We start from the raw sequence: 26,086 nt of genomic DNA, 5'->3' as shown, positions 1-26,086 counted from the left end.
AAAACTATAGAAAAGAAAGAAGATAGAAAGTGTATATACATGTAAATTGCCAAAAATAACTTAATACGCTTCATTCCAGGATCTTTTCTCCTGTGCACAGGCTGGCTTTCTTTTTCTGCAGGGGAGGGGCTTGATGGAGGGTGTGAAGAGGATGGTTAGGTGCACTCATTTGTCTTCATTCAATCACTGATCAAAAAGCATAGAGCATCTGGGTGTACCCAGCAAGGTCTAAGTGTTTGGGTGGATCCAAAAATAAAATGACATTGCTACTGTAGTCTAGTCAGAAAGCTAAGTTACATGTGCCCAAAGAGGAACCATGTTTCAGTGAAAGGCACAGGCTTATGTTAAAATCCCAATTGCAGACTCTTTTTGTTGTCATGATGGAATAACAAGAATTAGACTTAACCTCCTGCCATAAGAAACCATAAAATTGGGCAAAATACACAAAACAACTGCTTTCATGCATTGGGAAACAGGTAATGCAGGACTATGGCCTCTAAGAGAAGGAAAACAAATGAGACGAGCCCTCCAACTGTCCTAGCTTTTGCGTGGAGGCAATTTCTAGACTGTGGGTATAAGGGGGGGATAAGTCAAATGGGAGCTAGTTAGGCTTGCTGAGTTGAGGAAGTGAAGCGAAGGTAGCTGGAAGTTTCAGGGCACATTTCTGAAAAGGAGGATCTATGCCAAAACATTTCCAGAAACCTGCCTAAAGATGCCCTTGAGTTTTTGCTGAGTACTAAAACTATATGTACCTAGAGTAGATTTTACAAGGTTGGGCAAGAAATACCAGGGACTATAAGCTAAACAATTCCAGAATACACATAAGGTTGAGGGGTGTCTGAGCTCCGACCAGCCTGAGTCAAAGTCCTCCCCGGGGCCCTTGGCAGGGTGCTCAGCAAAGATACCGGAGAGGGCCAGGCCCTAGGAATTTAAGCACCATCCCTGGCACAAATGCTACCTTAGATCTTTTCTAACAAAATTTAAGAAAGGCTTTGAACATGATTTAAAAAGTAGTAACTTAGCTGCCTACCAAACCAAAGCCCAACCTTCTTTAAAGGAAGACAACAAAAACAAAACGCAGACACTCAGTAATGTAATATTCACAATGTTATATCCAATAAAAAATTACTGGACTACTTGCCAAGAAGCAAGAAAATGTGATTCTTTCATAGCAGAAAAATTCATCAATATAAACAGACCCAGAATGACAAAAATAAATGGAACTATTAACAGTTACTGTAACTACATATAAGTATTTAAAGGAAAACATGAATATAACAAGGAGAAAAATGGACGATGCGAAAAAGAACAAGACAGAACTAGACATAACAGTATAATATACCACATAAACATTTGATTGGATGGGATTAGCAGGATATTAGAACTGCATTAGAAAAGATCAGTGAAAACTTGAGAAAAAAAGAGATATAGCTAAGAAGACATTGTAAAAATAAAAAGTAAAATAATACAAAAATTAACTTTAAAAAGGCAAGAAAAGAGGAACAAAGTGAGAGACAATAGACTGGACCAAAAAAAAAAAACATATAGCAAGATTTAAACTCAACTGTGGTAGGCAGCTGTAAGCTGGCCCGCAGGGATTCCTGCCTGATGGTGTTTATGGCCTTGTATAATCCTCTCCTCTTGAGTATTATGCTTCTAATCAATAGAACACGGCAACGTTAAGGGAATATTACCAAAGATTCTCGCTTTTGTCTTGCTAGCAGTCTTCTCTTTTACTGGCTTTAATAAAGGAAGCTGCCATGTTGGAAGACCCAGGTGGCATGGAACTGAGGGTGGCCTCCAGCCAACAGCCAGCAAGGAACTGAGCCCTGAGTCTAAGTCCTCAGGGAATTGACTCTTTAGCTTGGAAGCAGATCCTTCCCTAGCCGAAGCTTTAGATGAAACTCTGGCTGACGCCCTTAGTGTAAGCTCTGGAGAGGCTCTGAGGCAGGGATACCCAGCTAAGCCAGAATTCCCGACCCACAGAAACCATGAGATAATAAATGTGTGTTGTGTTAAGCAGCTACGGGTTAAAGTATTAATAATGTGTTACACAACAACAGAAAATATATCAGACATGAAATTACCTTAAATGTATATGATATAAACATTGCAATGGAAAGAAATCGATTGTCAGACTAGGCTTGTTTACAGATGGGGTAAAGGTGAAAGCAAGGAAAAAGATATCCCATGTAACGCTAAGCTTAAGAAACTTATGGGCTATATTAATATCAAAAAAAGGGTACACTTTAGGAGAAGGATCATTACCAAGGATGGAAAAACATTTCATAATATAAAAGGATCAATTCACCAAGAATACATAACAGAGCCTCAAAATACATGAAGCAAAAATAATACTGAAGAAGAAATAAACAAATCCACATTGGTAGCTGAAGTTTCCAGCGTTCCTCTCTGAGTAATTGATAGAACAAGTAAAAAGAAAATCAGTACGGATACAATGACTTGAACCATCTTATCAACCCACTGGACCTCACCGACATTTACGTAACATTCCACCCACCTGGGTACATGAAACATTTGTGGTCGTTTAAGAAATGTACACACCTTCATGAGAGAGTATACTTTAAACAGCTTCCGTGTAATAGTTGACGAAAACAAAATCCAAAATTCTTTCTAAAACCATTGGACCCTGACAGTCACAATTTAAGACTAAGTTCTTGGATTTCTTTAAATTTCAATTGTTTTAGTCCTAACTTAATCTGATTGATATAAATTTAAATTCCTTTATCTGGAAAATCCTCCAAATTATAATATTTGGGTATCCAAATAAAATCTTCAACTTTTTGAAGCCGCAAGCATTTTGCTTCTGTTCAGGGTTAAGAAAACATTGAGCAATCAATTAAGCAGCTACTCTACTTCTGTGCACAAACAAGTAAGTAATTATGCAATGAGAGATTTCACTAGTTCATCAGCAAATCATTACTTAACCGAGTTCCATGTCTTTGAATAAAAGAAGAGACTAACAGAAATATAGAGACAGAAAAATCTGTTAGAAAATATATTAGAAAAATAATACTTTCTTATCTTAACAATAGGTCTGGTTAACTACCACTGTTATTCTTTGCTTGAGAAAAACAGTACACACACATACATCTTTTTCAGCATGTTCATTTTATTTGCATTTTAAACATCAATCAAGAGCCACACAATTCTCTAGTATGTTCAATAACTAGTTGTGACCAATTGCTAAGCAAATTTCACTTTTATTTCCATTTTTTCTTTTCTTTACTAAGGAGACCTAAAATATCCTGGGTTTCTAACAGGTTATTATAATATGATAAAATAAATTTTATTTTTACTACCAATTTTAAGAGGCTTGGTTGAGAGCATAAGTCAATTTACTTGTCTGTGTCCCATTTTTAAACTCATTCAAAACATGTTACATTCCTACAATAGAATCACATATCAAATCATAAGACATTTTTGCTTGTGTGGGACTCTTATTTAATAGTTAAAACTTTGTGTATTCATCTAAAGGATCAACTAATTGAAAAGAAACATGCAAGAGAGGAAACCATACAAAATTCCCCAACAAACCTGACCCTTCCCAATGTGGAATGTTGTTCACCCCTGGAATTTCACACATGCCACTCAAAGACTTTAGATGAGACTACCATGAGGCTGTAAGCAGTTAAGGCCAACTATAAACCAAATAAATCCTAATTACCCATTTCCTTAAGCTGTCCAGGCTCCAAATCTCTTGGGTTCTTCCCTTCTCATTTATTTTTAGCACTATATTCTTTTTTTAAAAAAAGAAATGTATAACAATGCACAATACAATATTTTAAGAGGATCCAGATTAATTGGAAAACAAATCTGTGTAAGTGATCGTAAAGCATTATCTAAGCAACTGCTATCACACCAAGATTTCATAGAAGAATATCCTAAGATACTAGAACTGTTTGTTTTCATACATTCTAAAGGTCACTGTGAAGCAAACAATCATGTACATACATATATGTATGAATAAATATTTGTTTTTAAAAGATAATTTTAAAAGTTCTGAACTTTTTAATTAAATGATTGGGTTAATAATGAAAAAAACTTAATTTAGAGATGTGATTATGACATAGATTTCCTGGAATCATAAAGAAAAAGAATTTAGAAGACAACTCAGAACAAGAAATCTTTAAACGTCACAAATAACTATTTTATTACTTCAAAATACCAAAAGTCTTCTGTATAGTACTTATCATATATATCAAATGCTTTAAAAGAGTCTCAGAAACCATATCTACTGTCTTCATCTCTTCAGAACAAGTACATAAGGAGAAAAATCTATAAATCAGTCCTCGATGACAGAGGGTTTGTTTAGGAGTTTACCAAATGGAACGACTCTGCTGGAATTCCTTCAAGTAGCCTGTGAAAATGTCAGAATGGAGTCTGTTTTGGAGGTCATAGTCCCTAGAGAGCTCTGAGTTTTGGCCTGTTTGTCTTTTCACATGCTTTAATATTTGAAAATCCTTTTTTGTAGACACTGACTGATGCCCAGGGAATGCTAGGATTGTGGGAACTGGCAGTACCAATGAGAGACGAACTTCATGGGAAATCGGCGCCTACTGCATTTGCCCTCTCAGCGCTAATCAGATAAGATGCTCTTCAAATGTTATAAGGTACATGTTGAGACATTAAGGAACTGCATGTCATTTTGACTTCTTTAAAAAGAAATACTTGTAGAAAATAGAGACAAAAATTAGTGGGACAATTAAAAGAAACTCTAGGTTATAAAAGACCATGTTGGAAACTCTGAAAAACTATATTCACTTAGTATGAACTGAAATACAGTTAACCCTGGAACAACATATGAGCCACATGGATTCATTTATGCACAGATTCTTTTCAACAAATATATTGGAAAATTTTTTTTGAGTTTTGCGACAACTTGAAAAAACCTGCAGACGAACCATATAGCCTAGAAATATGGAAAAAATTAAGAAAGATGTTATGAAAGCATAAAATATATATAGATACTAGTCTATTTCATCATTTACTATCATAAAATATACATAGATTATAAAAAGTTAAAATTTATCAAACTTACACATATACGGACCATCCATGGTATCATTTACAGTCAAGAGAAATGTAAACAAACTTAAGGATGCAGCACTAAATCATAACTCCATGGAAGTAACTATAGTACACACTACTACTGTAAGTCACCTCCTGTTGCTAGTGCGGTGAGCTCAATCAAGTGTTGCAAGTATCCGCTAAAATGTGTGATGCTTATCACCTCCATGTGAGCAGCTTGTCTCTCCAGTAAAGTGTGTATCTTGCAGTTCTCCTGTATTTTTCATGTTTAGTACAATAGCGTAAACTCTGAATAACACCATGGGACCCATACAAAGTGCCATTAGCAATGCTGGAAGTGCTCCCAAGAAGCAGAGTAAAGCCACAACATTACAAGAAAAAGCTGAATTGCTTTTGATATGTACTATAGTTTGAGGACTGCAGCTGTGGTTGCCCACCATTTCACACAGGTGATTCATCTTGTGAACAAATGACAAACTTATGGTATCAATAAATACAGTACAGTACTGTAAAGATTATCTTAATAACATTTTCATCTCTCTAGCTTATTTTATTGTAAAGATACAGTATAGAAGGCATATAATATATGAAATATGTGTTAATTAACTATTTATGCTATCAGTAAGCCTTCTGATCAACAGTAAGCTATTAGTAGTTAAGGTTGGGGGAGCCAAATGTTCTATGTAGCTTTTTTGCTACATACTTGTAAGTACCCCTAACCTTTGCATTGTTTAAGGGTTAACTGTACTGCATTCTCCAAATATACATACTAGTAACAAATAGTTAAAGTGCTAACTGGGTGTGCCTGTGCCATTTTAAATAACTGCCTTAGATTAATTTATCTAATCCTCATAGCAATCTTACAAAGCAGGTGCTAGTATGATCCCCATTTTGCCAATAAGGAAACCCAAGCAAAGGGAAGATAACTATTTGGTCCAAATTCACACAGCCAGTAATGGTACAGCCGGCTCTAGACTTAGGGTGGCTCCAGAGTTGGTCTCTTAGCCATCGTGCATGCTGCCTCCTTCATGGCATTTTATCATCAAGCATGCAATGCTGGGTAACTGTAACACGTTCTGAGTGCTTAGCAGGTACCACGTATGTGCTAGTCACTTTAAATGATTTCATTTAATCTTCCCAACAACCTATGCAGTGCATCTAAGAATATTCCTATTTATGGATGACACACAGGCTTTCAGGGGACTGACACCACACATCTAGCATAACGGAGTAGCACTAACTAGGCTTGGTTCTATAGCACCCTTACTTTAAAACTAGGTCCTTCTTCCTGTCAGTTATCTCCAAAAATCATCTCTAACTTAATTTTCCATATATAATCAGGGAAATTACTTTTAAATATCTATGTGTCCAATAATTTATGAAAATATACTACATCCTAAACTGCCAACATTGTACCAGAGGCTTAAAATCTAGGAATTATTGTAGGGTAAGAGACATAATGATAATGCAATAAATGTTTGCTAACAGTAATTTTTAAAAGTACCCTGATTTCTACCCTTAAAATATCAATTTCTTAATACTTTGGGAGAGCTGAGTATTCTGATATGGCAAACTTTTCTTTCATATAATACATGATGGTTGTTTGATCAAGCAGTCCAATCAATATTCTTCTTAACTGCTATGTCGGGATCAAGGCTTCTGTCAAAGAGGATCTTCTATTTTGTAGCTATGAATGGCAAATCTGTAGAGAGTGCTGACCCATTCTAACACTTGTCAGTTTTTAAACTTAGCCTACAAGAACCAAAGGCAAGTTATGAATCAGACTTTTCGCTTTTCTTATGTCTTCATTAAACACAGAGGTCATGTATCAAAAATTAAAGTTGGTGAAAACAGACACTCAACTATTAGTGTTTTCTTAATGGAAACAACATAAATGACCACAAAAGAATATGAATAATTTGGGCTCTGAAAAAAAGTTAAAACATTTGTCTTTTAACTGATAGTCTGACACTACTACAAAAATGTTATCACATACTTGCCAACCCTTGAAAACCATGAAGAGAAAGATACTGCATATTCTAAATTAGATACATTATTTTTGAGAATAACATAAATTAAATCAATTTTTCCTTTCTTTAAAATATAGTGGGAAAGTCTGACTAATTGAGGGAGCTGGCATGTATGTTTAATAATACAGCCATGAGGAATGTATTAAGCAGCACATTGGCCAATTCACATCTATAGAAAATGCTAGCAGTTAACTGAGATGGAAGTTATCTTCCATTCTTTCTGTTTCTGCTGCTCAATGAAAAACACAAGGCAAAAGTGATAATGAGATATAAGAACACATGATGTAATGAGGAAGGGCAGCCAGGGAAAGACACATGGACTGGAAGCTACCGTACGGATATTACAATGGGCATACTGTGACACAGAGAGCGTCTTGCACTTACCCGTGCTCACAGACTGAGTCAGCAGAGGAGACTGGAGTCCTGACTCCCAAAAGACTATACTTCCTGTCAATAATAGTGAGGGCAGTTGGTGAGGGTTGGAGAGCCAACAGCATGGATTACTTTAAAGGAGTCAGAAAAACACTGGCGATGATATTTGCTAACTAGTCTGGATGATTATTAATTATACACCAAAGTGATACCGCCAGTACATTTGTTGTTCAAACATAATTGTCTTGTTGCTTTCTGTCACACTAGTACTTTATTACTGATATCTTGAAATATAAGCTAAAGAACAAAGGAAGAAAAATAATCATGGATAATTTTTTCCCCAGCACACTCCCTGTATTTATTAGGCTCTTTTAGAAGTATGGTAGAGAACAGGTGTCCAACATCTATCTTTTCTCTTTCTTTCTTAGCTACAAGAGGTCTGTGTGGTTGCGTTAGGTGGCAGACCTAAGTAAAAAGAGCCCCACCTTAACTTTACTAAGTCTCTCAGCCCAGCAGAGGGCTGAGAACTATAGCCCAGCAGAACGATTCAATTCCAAATAGTCTTAAGAGGTCTGAGTAGCTAGGAGGTTATAGTTGAGTAATACTTATTAAGTAATTATTTATATTATATATTATCTTCTATAATTGCTTTCTGAGGGACAGCAAAGATTGTTTCTTAATAAATTAGTTTGTTTATTTCCTATAATATAAATCATATGGTGGACTGCAGTTTTATGAAAATTATCTCAAATACTCTATATAAGAAATGATGTACTTCTATGACTCTAGTAACCCTAGAAAAGTCTTGTAAAATTTTTAAGCAAATATTTTTGTAAGTTTAAGATGATAAACCAGTCTCACTGCTAGTTTAAACTGCAAATTACTATTATGTTTTAATTCTTACTTTTAATAAATACATTAATTGCCTATGCCCCAAAGGCATTTCTATAAGAGGATATAATTTAAAGACTGAGTAAATTACTCAAAATTAGCCTTCAGGGGTGCTACACCTGGAGTCTTGCTGATACACCTTTGAAACTGCAGGCTTCATCCACACCCTCAGCGATAACTAAAGCACGCACATGTTAGCGTTCTGACACTGCTAGGCCAGCAGATCAGACTCACTGCCAGGTATGAATGGGAGTGGTGAGTTGATGCACATCCCCCTCCCACTCTATACACAGTGTGGGTGTGACCAGCCATGCACTGAAGCAACTAAATCCTCAGGAACAAAACTATCTAAATAAGAAAACCAGATTATAAAAAAAGAAGGCAAAGTTACAGGTGCTTATTTACACTGGGAAACAAAATATGCTATTTATTAATAGGAAGCAATTAATAAAAGCAATTAATGAAAGAGAGTACCTCACCCTTAAGGTACTTATAAGGCTTCCTTTTCCTTTTGATAGGTTCAAAGAGATTGTAATAAACCAAGAGTATAAGAGCTACCATAAATAATTAGGATTTTCATTTGCAGTCATCAGGAGGTTTATAGTGGGGTTTTAAGCTATAATTGTATTAATGTAAGTCCTAAAGCCTAATTTTAAAAGACATTAAAAGCTTGAATAAGTAAAATTATATTCAAGGAGTATATATCTTCTCAGTCTGAGTACTCTACTCCTAAAAGCAGGAAAATAAGGTATCTAAATGTATCAAAATGGTTATTAATATCCTTGAGAATTACATTAAGTATTCAGGATCCTCAATATGTTAACAGCAAAGCCAATGACAAGATAATTTTATAGAAAATTATTCATTTCTATTACCTCCAGTACAGAAAGGGAAAGCAGGAGTCCCACAGTTCTGTCTTGGCTACATAGCATTTGCTTACTTCCTGCCCATTTACGACACTATGAGAATCTTCTGTCTGGCTGACTGCTCCAGAGAAAAACGGGTATTTCCTTTCTTTCCCTCACTAATCTCCATTCAGCCATCCCAGTTCATGTACAATCTCAGGAACCTAGTTTAGTCCAAGACAAATGCCCAATACCTTTGCACATTTCCGAACACCTGCACTGACAGTAAGCCTAACAGGTTAATGAGGAGTAGGGAAATGTTTTCAAAGTAAAACCCAAAGAAAAGACCAGCTGTGGACATACACCATTTATTTTCTGTGGTGCAGGGCAAGCAGTTTTCTTTGGCTGGGTTCCATGGCTAGGCTAAGTTCATCTGACTGTTCACAAATATATTAACATATGTATTGAATCCAAAGGAAAGAGCCACCTTATGTCCCCTTGTGTGTCACAAACATTAGAATTATTTTTTTCTCTAGTAAGTGATCATTCAGGAACAGAAAAGATGGCTCAAAATGGTTCAGTGTGATAAATTTAATGAATGGAGAAATCACAGAAAAAAATTTCAAGATGCGACTATAAACTCTAAATCCTAACAACTGCAGTAACTAGTTAATACCATAGCTTAAAATAAGAATAACAAATAAGTCTTTCCTCTTTATTGAGGCCTAAAACATGCTGACTTTCCTATTAAATATAGTTTGAAAAAGCCTTTTAATTCAGGAAGAAGGTGGTGGCAGATACTGCTTTTACAAAGTGTGAAATCTGATGGCCTGTGGGGCATCTGTGACCATGCTAACGTGACCGATATTTACCTTAAAAACAAATGGACTCGGAGACATACCACGAAGTATTAAAACTCCAAACAGATTTTAAAAATGAAAATCTGCATTAACTTCTCTGCTTACTCTATAATATTACTAATACTGCCAATGACTTAATGAAAGCTTGCATTCACCAATCAGCACCCTCTAGGGCTGCTCTGCCTGAAAGCTCACTAGGCTTGCAAATGACCTCCTGAGTGAACAGCTTCCCGAACCTCAGGGTCCCCTTGTGATGTGGGCACAGGCAAAGAGCTGCAGCTCTTTCAGTGATGTTGTTTCCACCCACTTTGACTTGCTCTGCTTTTATGCTCCTCTTAAACAGTAAAAGACCTGTGGCTTTCACTGATTTCCTTTTTATTCCCAGTACTGACCATTCGAAGGGACGTTAATACTGAAACATAAGATGGATCTAATATGTACACAAAACGTCAAAACAAAGCTCAATGTCCCTGTATATGTACTGTTATAGTAAAGACAGAGTTATATATATATTTCTGTATATCCAATTTCCTCCATGAGGGACTCACTTCTTGGGAAAAGTTAATTGCCTAAATGGTTGCTTTACTTTTGAGGTGCTATTCTGGCTACATTCAGGAAAACTCTAGTTTTATCTTTACTAAACATCTTCCATATCTGCTCCAGTAGGGAAGTATCTTGCCACTCCTTTATCATTCTCAACATAAATATTAATCAAAAATAAGGGAAGATCCTGGAATCATTACTTAAATGTCAACTTCATTTTCCTTGTAGTTTATTTATAAACTATCACATATAATTCTTCTACATATTAACACCAAATTGAAATATCTCAATTTTTCCCCCAACAGATAATTCTAGTAACTGATGAATTTGATTATCTCAGAGTATCTCAACAGCACTCTGTATCGATTAATTTTGAGGCCAACACCTACATTTTGTATATAATATGATTTAAACATGGCATTAAGAAGACCTATAAAAAATGAACATATGTGAGAAAAATCATTAAGAAATCATGGTCCTGTCATCTATATATTACTTGATGTGAATATACTCTGCTCACATAATTGTCAAAAACTTAGATTCCTTTTTTAATTTAACATTTTTGTTTTTTAAATTGATAAAAATTGTATATATTAATCATGTACAACATGTTTTAAAATACGTGTATACTGTGGAATAGGAAATAGTTAACATATGCATTATTCACATACTTTTTTTTGTAGTAAGAACACTCAAAAATCTACTCTCTTAGCAATTTTCAAGAATATATTGTTATTAACTATAGTTACTATACTGTACAATAGATCTCTTGAACTTATTCCTCCTAACTGAAATTTTATATCCTTTGACCAACATCTCCCCCAAAACCTAGATTTCTGACAGTTGTACAAGGTTTCCTTTTATGCCTTGGAACATGTATGCAAGTTAGGCTAATAAATCGTAAGCCTGGAATTAGAGTACATGCCCGGATTACAAGGTAAGGTTTCTAACTTCCTGAAGTCACTTACTAGAAAAGAGGGAATTTTCTCATAGTTGACTCCTTATACAATATTTCATATTATGAGATGTTCCTTCATTTACTCAATATTGAACAAAAAAGTACTCTTGGGTAAAGCACATTGGCTTAAAAATCAACTTCATTCGAAGCGGTTTCTAGGCTTACAGAAATATATTAATGAGAATCAGGAAAAAAAATCAAAACATTAATTATTCCCAGTTATAGCCTCAAAATTCAAAGTGCTAGATATTGCTACAAAGATGTTACCATTTCATCTACCCCCTAAGAGTTTATAAAGGAGCCACTACCCTCCATTTGGGTTTACCTTACATCCAGGCTATATATTAACTTCTGTAAGAGAACGTGCTGAGCAGTATCAAGTAAATGACCAGAAAGTATCAACTTTCCCCACACACTTCCCTCCTCTGCTACAGATGATCATTCTTGTGAGCAACTGTATATTCTGATTTTATACCAATTCAACTCTTATTTTCTTTTAGGGTAATAATTTGGACATTAAACTGGTCCAGGTATACTGTATAAATCTCATCATATTTAGTCAAGTTTCAATAAATGTGGTTGTATTTTCTCAGCCACGGTCTAAGGTAAGCTAGGCTTCTTTCTCACTGATGGAAGGTTTGACAGCTATCCACAGTTTGACAGTCAACCACAGCTTCCTAAAGCTTCCTAAAGGCTTTGACAGCACCTTAGCTATGAGGGTTGTACCTAACAACAGGATTCAGATACAAAGCAAAACATATCAAATTTGAAGAGCGAACAAGTACACACCAAAGCTATATATTAAAGGACTAAGAATAGTGGTATATGTATGTATGTCTTTTATCTGTTTTCCTAAATAAGATAAGGCCAATAATGAGAAGGACTGGAAGCACTCAGAACTCAGAAGAGAAGTAACAAGGTACATTAAGGAAGCTTTCTGTAGAGAAATGGTTTTATGTTTTCTGGTTTTTGAAACTTAAAAAATAGGTCCGGGCGTGGTGGCTCACGCCTGTAATCCTAGCACTCTGGGAGGTCGAGGTAGGAGGATCGCTCAAGGTCAGGAGTTCGAAACCAGCCTGAGCAGGATCGAGACCCCGTCTCTACTAAAAATAGAAAGAACTTAATTGGTCAACTAAAAATATATAGAAAAAATTAGCCGGGCATGGTGGCGCATGCCTGTAGTCCAGCTACCGGGGAGGCTGAGGCAGTAGGATCGCTTGAGCCCAGGAGTTTGAGGTTGCTGTGAGCTAGGCTGACGCCATGGCACTCTAGTCCAGGTAACAGAGTGAGACTCAGTCTCAAAAATAAATCGAAAATAAAACTTAAAAAATATATTTGTTAGGGCAGGGTGTGGTGGCTCACGCCTGTAATCCTAGCACTTTGCTCAAGGTCAGGAGTTCGAAACCAGCCTGAGCGAGACTCCATCTCTACCAAAAATAGAAATAAATTAATTGACCAACTAAAAATATATATACAAAAAAAAAAATTAGCCGGGCATGGTGGCGCATGCCTGTAGTCCCAGCTACTCGGGAGGCTGAGGCAGTAGGACCACTGAGCCCCAGAGATTGAGGTTGCTGTGAGCCAGGCTGATGCCACGGCACTCACTCTAGCCTGGGCAACAAAGTGAGACTCTGTCTCAAAAAAAAAAAAAAAAAAAAAAAAAATATATATATATATGTTAATGTAATACTCTTCAGAACTATGGAAAATACAGTCATTCCAGTTAAAATTCTTAATTCTGCCATTTTAATACATATGCTTAGGGTATTTGTAAATTTTAACATTACTCTGTATTTGTTAAAGTATTAAAATTCAGTATACATCATCTATCTCTATTCATCTATGTTAAAAAACTGACAGTATTGTGTTTTTTCTGGCAACTCTAGGATGCCAGTGCCCAATTAAAACTTCCTGAACAGATAATGAATGAATAGAAAGTATTTTCTATACAAGGATGAGCCAGCCAAAGACTGAGAATATGGTCATATCCTATATCCATTAATATAAAAAATACTCAAGAAGTTCTTGCCTTCTTAGTGATCACTGAGATAGCTTAAATTCTATCACTTCTGAAATGAAGGTGCAACACACAGGAGATGGAGAAAGTGGGAGGAGAATGTCATCATGCCTGCGATCCATTCCGCAGGCACAGGAAGCCACTTTCCAATGCCATTCCAGCATGGAACCTTCTGCTTGTGATTCACCTAAAATGGCTGAATCTAAAAATGTTCAAAGGTAATGTCGCTACTAATGATACTTACTGAGAGAATGATGGAAGAATTGGATGGAAAGTGAAATTCTGCCTGTTACTCAAAACCACCCAGTGCCCTCTGTGGGGTTCTCCTCCATATAGACTGCTGAAAAAGATTACTACCCAAGAGCAATAAGCTGGGCTCACAAAGAGGGTACATCTTTAGAGCAATGTTCCCACCACACATGCTGAAGAACTCACCATTCTTCCTTTCGTTCAGAGGGGGTAAGTGCTGACTGGACTGCAAGGAAAGTTCCTGGAATTCATGAGCCACGGCTTCACTCTGAGGACTTGGAGCAAGATGGGCTAAAGGTCCCAATTCGTCCTCAGTGTCTACGGCCCCTGTGTGATCCATTGTGTTCCAGCCACTGGTAACAGGGAGTACGAGACACCTCTTAAACGTAGCCTGCTGAAGACACTGCCAAAATAAAGAATGTGTAAATAAATGGTACGTTTATTTTTCTCCAATTTGCACAAAAGTATTAAAATGAGAACCCTGGGTTCTAGTCTAGTTTTACCATTGTGTGGCCATTAGCAATTCATTTCCCCTCTCTGGACCTCAGATTCCCTGTCCAACACACAGGAATAATAGACTTCTCACCTAAGAGAGCACTTACAAGGTAAACAAAAGTTGAAAGATACTTTGTGTAATTCTTTATACAATGGACTAAAGAAAGTCAAGAGTCATTGGTGCCATTATTTAAAGATTTTAATGCATTATAAAATGAAGTCAACTAACGCTGATTAAAGTAGTCGGGTTTGAAAATTCATTTTAACTCTTACATATCAAGTCACTTTAAATTAGTCAACATTCTTCACAGCAATCAGAAATGCTTCAGATAATGAAACATCAGCCTGTGTCTCAGAGCAAGAACTACAGAAAACAGAACTTTCAGCTAACCCACAATGGATATATAGTTCACGACAAAGAAACAAATTTTTAAGTCACTGAGATTTGACGCTGTCTGTTACCACAGCATAACCTGGCCCATTCTGATTGATACGGAAATCAGCAACAGTAGTGGCAATGACACCACAAAACGTCTAAATACGCAGCACTAGCTTAGGGGCTAAACAGCGGAAGGCAAGAGAGCTGATACAGGACTCTAAAAGGACGGTGGGTCCATGTTATGCAGTGGCTACACATTCGATAAAACTGTTGCCTGCTTATTCAGTAGCATCCCATACCTCTGTTCACGCATTCACTTACTGATGGACATGTGGGTTGTTTCCAGTTTTTGACTATTACAAGTAAAAATACTCCTACACAAGTATTTATATGGACATATGCTTTCGTTTCTCTTGAATAAATACCTAGAAGTGAAATGGCTGGAACATATGGCCACACTGTACATTTAAATTTTTAGGAAGCTGACACACTGTTTTCCAAAGTGGTTGTACCATATTGCATTTTTACCAGCAGGGTATGAGGATTCCAATTGTTCCACGTCCTCAACAATACTTCACATGGTCAGTCTTTATTTTAGTCATTTTAATGGGCAATTAGTATTGCACTGTGGTTTTAATTTGCATTTGCCTAATAACTAATGATGTGCATCTTTTAATGTGCCATTCCTAGATCTTGATTGGCTAAATATCTGATCTAATCTTTTGTTCATTTTTAAAATTAGGTAGTTTATTTTCTTGTTATTGAGTTTTAAAAGAATTTTAAAAACATATTCTAGACACAAGTGTTTTATCAGATATGTGACTTGCAAATAATTTATCCCAGACTACAGCTTATCTTTTTATGTTCTTAACAGTGTTTTGCGAAGAGTAGATGTTTTTAATTTGATAAAGTTCAATTTATTAATTTTTTCTTTATGGATGTTTTTGTTGTAGATAATAAATCTTTGATTAGCTGAAAGTCACAAAGATTATCCCTATGTTTTCTTCTAGATACAGTTTTATGGTTTACTTTTCATTTAAGTTTATGATCCATTTTGAGTTAATTGTGTATATGCAGTGAGATACAAATCAAAGTTCTTTATATTTTTTAAGTTTTTCTTTTTTGCATAAGGATATCTGATTGTTTCAGCACCATTTGTTGAAAAGAGTATCTTTCTCTACTAAAATGCCTTTGCACCTTTGTTGAAAGTCAACTGACCATGCATATGTGGATCTATTTCTTGACACTCTATTTAGTTCCCCAAAAGGAGTCAGTCAAAAAGGGGAGTCCCTAAATTTTGTATATAAACTCTGCCCCAAGTCTTGGCTGATCTCTAAACTATGCATGTGCAGGGCAGGGACTCCATGCAGCCCAGCTAGGGCAAAAAGAACTGAATTGAGATGTCAGAGGCTGCCCACCCTGGAAGACGGATTTGCAAAATTAAGTGTGGCAAAGTTAAACACACTAAAACAAAACAACATTCCTAAGAGGGAACCTAAGAGAATCTAGAGTCTCTACAACTGTCAACCAGAATTCCATATACAATGGAAATACTCTTTAATAATTAAGGATTGTCACCAGCAGACACATTATGTAAGAAATTCATTAAAAACGTATTCAGGCTAAAGAGAAATGATACCAGATGAAAACTGAGATCTTAGAAATGAAAGCATCAGAAATGGTAAACATGTAGATAAAAATTACAGACTAGTTTTTCTTAATTTCTTTACTATTACCATTCAAAGCAAAAATTATAACACCTTGTTGTGGGGTTTATGACATATGTAAATGTATGTTGACAACTATATAGTATAAAGGATGAGGGAGGTAAATGTATTCAACATTTTTACATTTCTGTACATCATAAGAGAGTAGAATTTTAACTTTAACTCATAAATTAAGGTTGTATACTGCATTTTCCAAAACAACCATTAAAAAAGTACAAAAAAGTTTTAGCTAAACACCAGTAGGGACACTAAAATGGCAATCTAAAAGTACTCAACTAACCCAAAAGAAGGAAAAGTAGAGAAACAAAAGACAAAACGAACAACAAAAAAAGTAAAATAATAGACCTAAATCCAACCTTATCAATAATTACATTAAATGTAAATGAACTAAACATTCCAATGAAAAGACAGAGATTGAGAAAAGCTAGAGGGGGGCAAGATGGCCGACTAGAGACATAGCTTGCTGGACCATCTGGAGGGAAGATAGGATTTCAGATAGAGTATAGGGGAGAGGAGACACAGCTCAGGTGTAGATCATATAGAGAGGTACTGGAGCCCGCCAGGGACCTCAGGGAGGAAAATTGCATAATAGAGAAGGAATAAGATAAAGGAAAGAGGATATCAGCGAGGATCAAACTCAGAGAGGCTCCGAGCCCTGTGAAGGGGTAAGGGGGCATCCCTCCCTCTCTCCCTCCTTTGGTGACCAGTGGGCTACTGAGTTTCTTGAAGGCTTTTCCACCCTCATGCACCCAGACGCAGCAGCAATCATGGAACAGTGGGGAGAACTTGCAAGATCTCAGAGCTTGGACATTCTGTGCAGGATTCCTCTCCAATGTGAGTGACCAAAGAGGCCAGAGAGTCAGCTTCCTTCCATTCAGACGCTTTTCCTTCCCTGTACCTCCCCCATCCACTGCAACCGGGAAAGCAGTTTGAGTTAAGAATTTGGCAAGTGGCTGCCTCTCCCCAGTGGGTGTGTGCTACAGGCTGAGGTCTTCGCAGAGAGTGGGGCCCACACGTCTTCCCTTGAGGACCCATAGTGGACCCAGGGTGCCCAATCTGGGGGCTCCCTGCCCATCAGTGTTTCATGGAGTCACATGCCAGTGGGTCAGACACGCAGGCTGGGGGGAGGTTTGAGAGCCGGACTTGCGTGGTGAGGGAACCCACATGGACAGCACTGATGGGAGAATACTGTGGGGTTCTGGCGATCTGGGAGAGCACCCACCCCTCCCTGCTAGAAAGCCCAAACACTGGATTAGGGTGGGTCCAGCAGTAGGGACGATCCCAGCATGGGACCATAGCAAACAAGCATTTAGGCTCTTTCACCATGAACAACTCTCTCAGTCTGGTGAGCTTGTCCTGACTTTCCTTCCAGTAGCTCCCCCTAGTGGCTGGGAAAGCAACCTCTGAGCCCTGCTGAGGCTGTGCAAGACCTTCCAGGCTAGCACGACCTAACCACGCTCCGCCTCACTCTCCACCCTCCTCTGCTATGGTGGAGATCAAGCAAGCCCCTGGGAGCTACAGGGCCCCTTCCCTAATCCTGGGGCACTCAAGTGTTCCACCGAGGGACTAGAGCTTACCATGGCACAAAGGAACATCTTGACAGAGAGAACAGCCCTATAGCTCATCACAGCATCTACTGACTCAATTAAACAGAGCACAGCTGATTCTTACTCACAAGTACCACCCACCATCTCGGAGATTAAGCTGGGGGACCCAATACAATTCACACTCCAGGGAGAAGTGAAGACAGAAGGACAGAGGCAAACCGAGGGGACATTGTTTATTAGGAGAGAAAGAAAAGTTACGGGCGGCTCAATCTCTGAGGGCGTCTCCCTCTTCCAGTGCAGACCTCTGTGCTGCTCAGAGTCTGTGCAGAGACATTCTACCAGGAAGCAGACGCAGCAGAGATCTGGGCCTGCTTCTGCAACTGATGACATCCTGATCACTCCGATATACACAGCCAGGTCCGCTCAGGACCCGGCCATCAACCTTAGCATCACCCTCACTGGGCTGGGGAGGGAACAGATGCTACTCTGTGGTGAGCCCTGTGACTGGGAGGTAGTTGAGCATGCCTCCTCACTGGCATGGAAGTTGAACAAGATGGGGAGCCTCAGACGCCACAGGTACCACCTGGGAAGCCTCAGTCGACTGCCCCAATGGTTCCTAGGGGGAGCTACTGGAAGGAAAGTCAGGACAAGCTCACCAGACTGAGAGAGTTGTTCGTGGTGAAAGAGCCTAAATGCTTGTTTGCTATGGTCCCATGCTGGGATCGTCCCTACTGCTGGACCCACCCTAATCCAGTGTTTCGGCTTTCTAGCAGGGAGGGGTGGGTGCTCTCCCAGATCGCCAGAACCCCACAGTATTCTCCCATCAGTGCTGTCCATGTGGGTTCCCTAGGTGTTGGGGGGGAGAACCACGGTCAACTAGTAGCTCCAGCCTGCCTATGTGGAACCTGAGCCACGAGAAAAGCCCCTGCCCGTGTGACTGGGCATCAGCAGTCCCCAGGCTGGTGGAACAACCACCCCATAAGGGTGTCTCTGCCCCCGAAATCCCCAGAGCCATCTCTGAAGCTCTTGCTGTGCCCAAGTCCAGGGTTCTGTCCCTGTAGCTCCAGGGCCCCCACCGGGCTCATGACCCCACCCCTGAGACTCTAGAGTTGTGCATGGGTCCCAAGACCCAACAACTGAGTCCCCACCACTATGGCTGGGTTGGCAGAAGCTCCCTGAGGTCCATCATTTTACTCAGGACCCCTCATCCCTGAGCAGCCAGCACTCCTGGACTTGGTTCGAGAGATTCCCCAGCAAAGGAGAACAGATGCCCTGCATACGTACTAACCCAGAGCCGAGAGAAGAGATGCCAGATGAGAAGAAACCAACATGAAAAAACAAAACAGTTCAACACCCCCAACAGAACACAGTGGAGCTACAGTAGTGACTTTCATCCACAAGGAAATTGCCAAAAGGACAGAAAGGGAATTCGGAATATGGATGGCAAATAAGATGATTGGAATTGAAGAGAAAGTTGAAAACGAACGAAAAGAAACCAAAAAAAAATTTCAGGAAATCATCAAAAAAGTCACTAGAGATCTAGACAACATAAGAAAAGATATAATAGAACTTAACCACTTCAGGACCAGCATCGATTATAGTCAACAGCCACAGATGAACATGCACAGTGACTTTAGCCGTGATGTGAAGGCGCACAGCCGAGCATCAACTTTAGCCAATAGCTGTGATATGACTTTTCAAAATAAAATTGTGAACATTTAAAAATAACGTAGTGAAAACATATATGTATATGTTACCTATTCCGATTTACATTACAAGTAAAGCTGCCTGTAAAGTAAAACAAGCTTTCAGTGCTTTAAAGCTTTCCTCATCACACAAGAGCAAAACGGATTCGTCAATGCACAGTACAAACTATCGTGCAGACTATGAGTGTCAGCCGTGGGCAAGGTTTCGCGGCCAGTGAGTGCAGTACCGAAGTGGTTAAAGAACTGAAAGAGTCATTCGGGAAATTTCAATATGCAGTTTACAGCTTCAACAACAGGCTAAACCAAGTAGAAGAATCTCAGAACTTGAAGACACGGCTCTCGAGATAACCCAGTCATTCAAAAAGGCAGAGAAGAGTATAAAAAAATTCTGACCAATCAATGAGAGAGATATGGGACTATGTGAAGCATGCTAACATTTGAATTATACGTATCCCTGAGGGTGAAGGGGAAAGAATGCTTCTTAAAAGCATGGAAAACCTATTTCAAGAAATTATTAAGGAAAACTTCACAGATATCAACAGAAACTCAGATTTACAGATACAAGATGGACATCAAACACCGGGAAGACTGATAGCATATAGGTCATACCCAAGATAGTAATCAACCTGGCCAAAGTCAAAATGAAGGAGAATTCTGGAAGGAGCAAGACAAAAGCATCATATAACCTACAAAGGAAAACCCATTAGGCTAACTGCAGACTTCTCAGCAGAAACCTTACAAGCCAGACAGGACTGGGGCTCCATCTTTAATCAACTTAAACTGAACACTGCCAGCCTAGAATTTTGTATCCTGCAAAACTAAGTTTACAATAGAGAAATTAAGTCTTTTCCAAATAAGCAAACACTGAGGGAATTTTTCATGACAAGATCTGCTCTGCACAAAATATTCAGAATAGCACTATACACAAATCAGCACAACAGATACCTACCAGTATAAATTCACCTAAAAAAAATCCCCAAACAAACAACTCCTATAAAACAATAGAACAAGAGGTAAAACAAAGCAATAAGGGACCATCCAACCAGATGAACAGATCAACATCCCACATACATATCAATACTATTAATCAATGTGAACGGACTGAACACTCCTCTCAAAAGACACAGGCTAGTTGAATGGATGAAAAAATAAAACCCAAGTATCTGCTGTCTCCAGGAAACACATCTAAACCACAAGGGGGCACACAGACTCATTGTGAAAGGATAGAAAAAAATATTCCATGCAAATAGAAATCAAAAGAGAGCAAGTGTAATCATTCACATTTCAGATAAAATTGACTTTAAGCCAACAAAAGTAAAAATAAAAACAAAAACAAAGAGGGTCGTTATACAATGGCAAAAGAAGCCATCCAACAAGAAGGCATAACAACCCCAAAGATATATGCGCCCAACACAGGAGCTTGAAGATACATAAAGCAAATATTACTAAAGCTAAGCAAAGAAATAAATGATACCACTGTAATTACCAGGGACCTCAACACCCCACTGTCAGAGCTAGATAAATCATCTAAGCTGAAAATAAAGAAATAATGGGCTTAAACCAAACTCTAAATCAAATGGACCTAACAGACATTTAAAGAACATTCTACCCCAAAACTACTGAATACACATTCTTCTCAGGAGCACATGGCACTTTCTCCAAAACTTATCATAGGCCAAAACCAGTTCCTAACAAATTCAAAAAAATCAAAATCGTACCATGTACCTTCTCAGACCACAGTAGAATAAAACTAGAAATCAATCCCCAAAGAAACACTCAAACCTACACAAAGTTTGAAATTAAACAACTCGTTGCTGAACGATTATTGGGTCAAGAATGAAATTAAGATGGAAATCAAAAAATTCCTTGAGCTGAATGGCAAAAGGAACAGAAGCTATCAAAATCTTCGGGACACAGCAAAAGCATTCCTCAGGGGAAAATTCATAGTCTTATATGCCTACATCAAAAAGACAGAAAGATCACAAATTGATAACCTAATGTCACACCTCCAGAACTAGAAAAGAACAAACCAAACCCAAAGCCAGCAGAGGAAATAACAAAGGTCAAAGCAGAACTAACTGAATTGGAGAACAACAACAAAAAAATACAAATGGATTAACGAAACAAAAAGTTGGTTCTTCAAAAAACATTTAACCATAAAAAGGATGAATTAATGCCTTTTGGACCAGTCTGGATGGAACTGGAGACCATTCATTCTCCTAAGTGAAGTATCACAAGAACAGAAAACAAACACCACATGTACTCACTATTAAGTTGGAACTAATCAATGAGCACACAAGTGCACAGAGGGAAATAAAACTCACTGAAAAGCAATCATGGGGAGGGGGAGAGGGGAGGAAAATAAACCAACCTAATGGATACTATGAACACTATTTGGGTGACGGGCACACCTATAGCCAGGACTCAAGCATTACCAAAATGATCCATGTAACCTAAAAAATTCATACCCCCTTAATATTTTGAAATTAAAAAAAGAATAGACTTTAAAACATCTAAAAATGTATGCTTATAAGTGATATACTTTAAATATGAAGGCACAAATAGGGTGGAAGTAAATGGATACAAAAGGTCATGCAAACAGGAATTCCAAGAAATCTATAATGATTATATAATATCAAATAGACCTTGGAAAAGATGTACTAGGTAGATGAATTTGCATGTAAAATTACTTACTTCACTAAGGAATATTAAAATCTGACTCCTAGGTTTTTTTCAAAACTATGAATTTTCATTTCAAATTATTTATCCATACAAATAAAATGTGCTCCCACCAAATTAATTCTAAGATACAAGTACCATAATGCCCTTATAAATGGCAAAGATATACAAACTCTGAATATCAATGCTAATGATTTAGAAGATCCTTTAGGCACTGATTTTAAAAAATTTTCACGCAGTATTATCTGTTCTTCAGGTGGAAGAAGTTTTTCCAACCTATTATGCCTTGACATTATGCTCACCTTAAACTCCCACACATCCCTTCAAATTAAGAAAATTATAAGCTAAGGAAATCTTTACAAAATGTAGCAAAAGGAAAAGAGTAAGTTTTCAATAATTTTTAACTTAATATTCATGAATATTTTTGAGGGGGTATAGACTATACTTATTCTGAAATTTTGCAAGCTTTCATCTTAAAATCTATTTAACTACTTGATAATTTTCTTTTGAAAATTAAATGCAACATCAAAGATTAAAAAACACTCTCTGTCCAGTAGTCACTAATTGAGATGATTAAAAAATGGCAATAGATTTTTTTCATTGGGTCATAATTTAGTTATGAAAGTAAAACAATCATTTAGCTTTAACTGGACAAACTGTGATAATATTAATAATATTAATTTATCTAGAGCTGATATAATGAATAAGTAGTTAATATCTTACAAATCCCAATAATAAATGCATTCCAAAATGTAACAAATGCAACATTTATCCAGCACTAAATAAAACCACAGCATAATACTAGTAAGATCAACCTAGGATATAGCTTTTGCTCTCAAAAAAAAACCAAACAACTTCACTGTCAGATATTAATACTATACCAGAGATAGGAGGGGAAAAAACTAAGAGGTATTATAATTTCATTTTTTCAGCTCTTCTCTCATTTTTTTCTGAATGGAGTCAAGATAACACCAATAATAATGATCTTATATTTTAAAAGATTCTAGGCTTTTGGGCTAAGGTGGTCCCCAAATCAGTACTAATATTTCTTTTGAACTGAGTGTAAGTTCAAAAGAACTTCGAATTCCTTTTCCACTGTACCTTATTGTCAGTAATGACAATTTAGATGAAATACTAGTAAATCAAATGGTATATCATTACTACTATATACAAGAAATGCTAAATAATAAAGGAGCTCAAAGGATATCAATAGCACACTTCAGAAGTTTAATATATAATCGGTCAACTGCAGACAGGTAGGTTATCCAAATATCCTCAACAAAAAATGTTTTAGCCAAAGCGAAACTGTTGTTCTCCCTTTAAACTCCCCTGAATTATTAATACAAACATTGGAAAATACCTGGATAACAGCCAGTAAAAATAGATTTCTAAATTGAAACAAAACAGCAAACTTGGATCAAGAAGTTCAAAGACATTTAAGCACACACAAAAAGTAATTCCCTACATTATAAAGTGTTTATTATTAAGTCTTATAATCAAACAAGTTGAAAATCTGGGGTCAAATGCACTTTGAAGAAACAGAACTTTGTGTCATTGGATTAGGTAAATTAATGATGCCAACCCTGGGTTATTTTGTTATCTTTTCTTCCCCTAAAGTTCCTGGTGGCAATTTGTAGATATCTGATGTTAAAGTTCAAAATTTACTTATTAGTGTAAGAATAAAATCATATCAACTTGTATATATTCTGCTACAAGTGGTCTAGGATAGAGCGATTCTAATGCATACCAGGCGTTGAGAATCACTGATCTGGTAGAACCCCTTCTTTTATAGAGAAAAGAAACCATTTGCCCAGTGAGTGGGAAGAGAGATCAGAAACAAATTATTGCAGTATATCTGAAACACAGTAGAGTATATAAGTCAGTATAAGGTGCTATAGTAACCTAAAGAATTAAATGTCTAATTGCATTTGGGTAAGTTAGGAAAGTCTGCAAGGATGAGTAGGAGTCTGCCAGGCACAGAGTTTTTCTCATTAGTAAAAGGAAAGCAGCACAGAGATCACCTAACAGCAAAAAGGCTGATGGGGCCAGTGTAGAGAGGACGCGATAGAGGGGTAGAAGATGAGGCTGGTGTGGTAAAGCACAACTGTGAAGGCATGTGGACGGTAAAAAACTGTGATGTGATCAGCTTTATACTTTACAAAGATAACTGCAGCAGAGACCTGTTACTGATAAAGTCTCATGCTAAAATGCTGAGGAACTAAGATGGTAGAAATACAGAAAAGGGAATAAGTTCAGATAGGGATACGTTCTGAGAAGTTCACTGTTGGATGATTTTGTTGTGCGAACATCTTAAGGTCTCCTTATACAAACCTAGATGGCAAGGCCTGTTGCGCCCAGGCTACAAAGCTGCACACAGCATGTGTTACTGTACTGAACACTGTAGGCAACTATAATACAATGGTGAATATCTGTGTATCTGAAAACATATCTAAACGTAGAAACATATAGTAAAAATACAGTGTTGTAATTTTATAGGATCACCATCATATATGCAGTCCAGTCTATCACTGAATGAAACATCATAATACAGTGCATGACTATGCTATTTAAGAGACAAAATGTCAACGCTTGATGACTAGCCCATCTGAAAGGTAAAGGAGAGTAAAGAATTGAGAGTGGGCTGGTACGGTTGCTCGGTTGTTCATGCCTGTAATCCCAACACTGAGAGGCCAGGAGTTCGAGACCCTGTTTCTTTAAAAAAAAAAAACAAAACAAAAAAAAACCCAAAAAACTGAGAGTGGTTGAGGTTTCCAGATTTGGGCAGTTGTTAAGGTATCATTAACATCAAGGCAAGGATGAGTAGTGAGGGGCAGATAAGGAGTGTCCACTTGGAGAAACTACAGACCCTCAAGGCAGGAGCTCTGCAAAAAGAATGTGACTGGAGAGAGAGTTATTTGACTCCAGGCCAGGCAAATCCAAATCACTTAACCTCTTGGAGGCCCAGTTTCCTTTTTTTATGGGAGACAAAGTCTTGCTCTGTTGCCAAGGCTGAAGTGCAGTGACATCCATAGCTCACTGCAAACTCCAACTTCCGGGCTCAAGTGATCTTCCTGCCTTAGCCTCCTGAGCAGCCGGGACTACAGGCCCATGCCACTATGCCTGGCTAATTTTTCTATTTTTTGTAGAGACATGGTGGGGAGGAGGGTCTCGATATTGCCCAGGCTGGTCTTGAACTCCTGGCCTCAAGCAATCCTCCCACCCTGGCCTCCCAAAGTGCTAGGATTACAGGTATGAGCCACCTCACCCAGCCAACACCCAGTATCCCAATTTAACAAAAGGGAATGACAACTGAAAAGAACAAAAACAAAGATTATTTACCCAGTGTGGAGCTAAATCTAATCTAGGCTTTCCCTAATTTTGCCCTAATGACCTCTCTCTGTGGATATCATTATTCCCATTTTATAGATGAGAAAACCAAGGCTTGGAAAGATTAAATAAACTTGAGAGACTAACATCAAAGCCAGGTTTCCAACTTCAGGGCCCATATTCCTTTCACAATAACATGACATGTATTTACCAAAATGCAAATAAATTGGACAAATAATTGAGAGAGACAGATGTTGCTGAGGGAGGGGACGTGACAGGGAAGAGAGACATGAATCTGTGAAGAGGTCCACTGGTACAAATCTTAACATCCATGTTGATGGCCCACATCATAGACACTGCGCTAGACACTGGGATTCCAAAGACGAATCAGTAGCAATCCCTGTTCTTC

General features: G+C 37.8%; 1 protein-coding gene across 6 annotated transcripts in view; it reads right to left on the bottom strand.

Moving 5' to 3' along the window:
• Window positions 1-26,086, bottom strand: part of MRTFB (myocardin related transcription factor B) — a 238,293-nt gene that overhangs the window by 85,584 nt on the left and 126,623 nt on the right. For 4 of the 6 annotated variants that reach the window (XM_075995119.1, XM_012736097.2, XM_075995121.1 and 1 more), the window contains 2 exons: window positions 14,004-14,220; window positions 7,467-7,529 (listed from right to left, as the gene is read on the bottom strand). In XM_075995119.1, the coding sequence (XP_075851234.1) occupies window positions 7,467-7,529; window positions 14,004-14,157 (217 nt within the window). In that variant the 5' untranslated portion in view covers window positions 14,158-14,220. The remainder of the gene's footprint in view (window positions 1-7,466; window positions 7,530-14,003; window positions 14,221-26,086) is intronic. The other 2 variants (XM_075995120.1, XM_075995122.1) reach the window with 1 other exon arrangement.

The sequence above is a fragment of the Microcebus murinus genome, chromosome 19, assembly GCF_040939455.1.
Source record: "Microcebus murinus isolate Inina chromosome 19, M.murinus_Inina_mat1.0, whole genome shotgun sequence".
NCBI lineage: Eukaryota > Metazoa > Chordata > Mammalia > Primates > Cheirogaleidae > Microcebus > Microcebus murinus.
The sequence above is the reverse complement of the archived record's forward strand: the minus strand, read 5'-3'. Positions and strand labels throughout refer to the sequence as shown.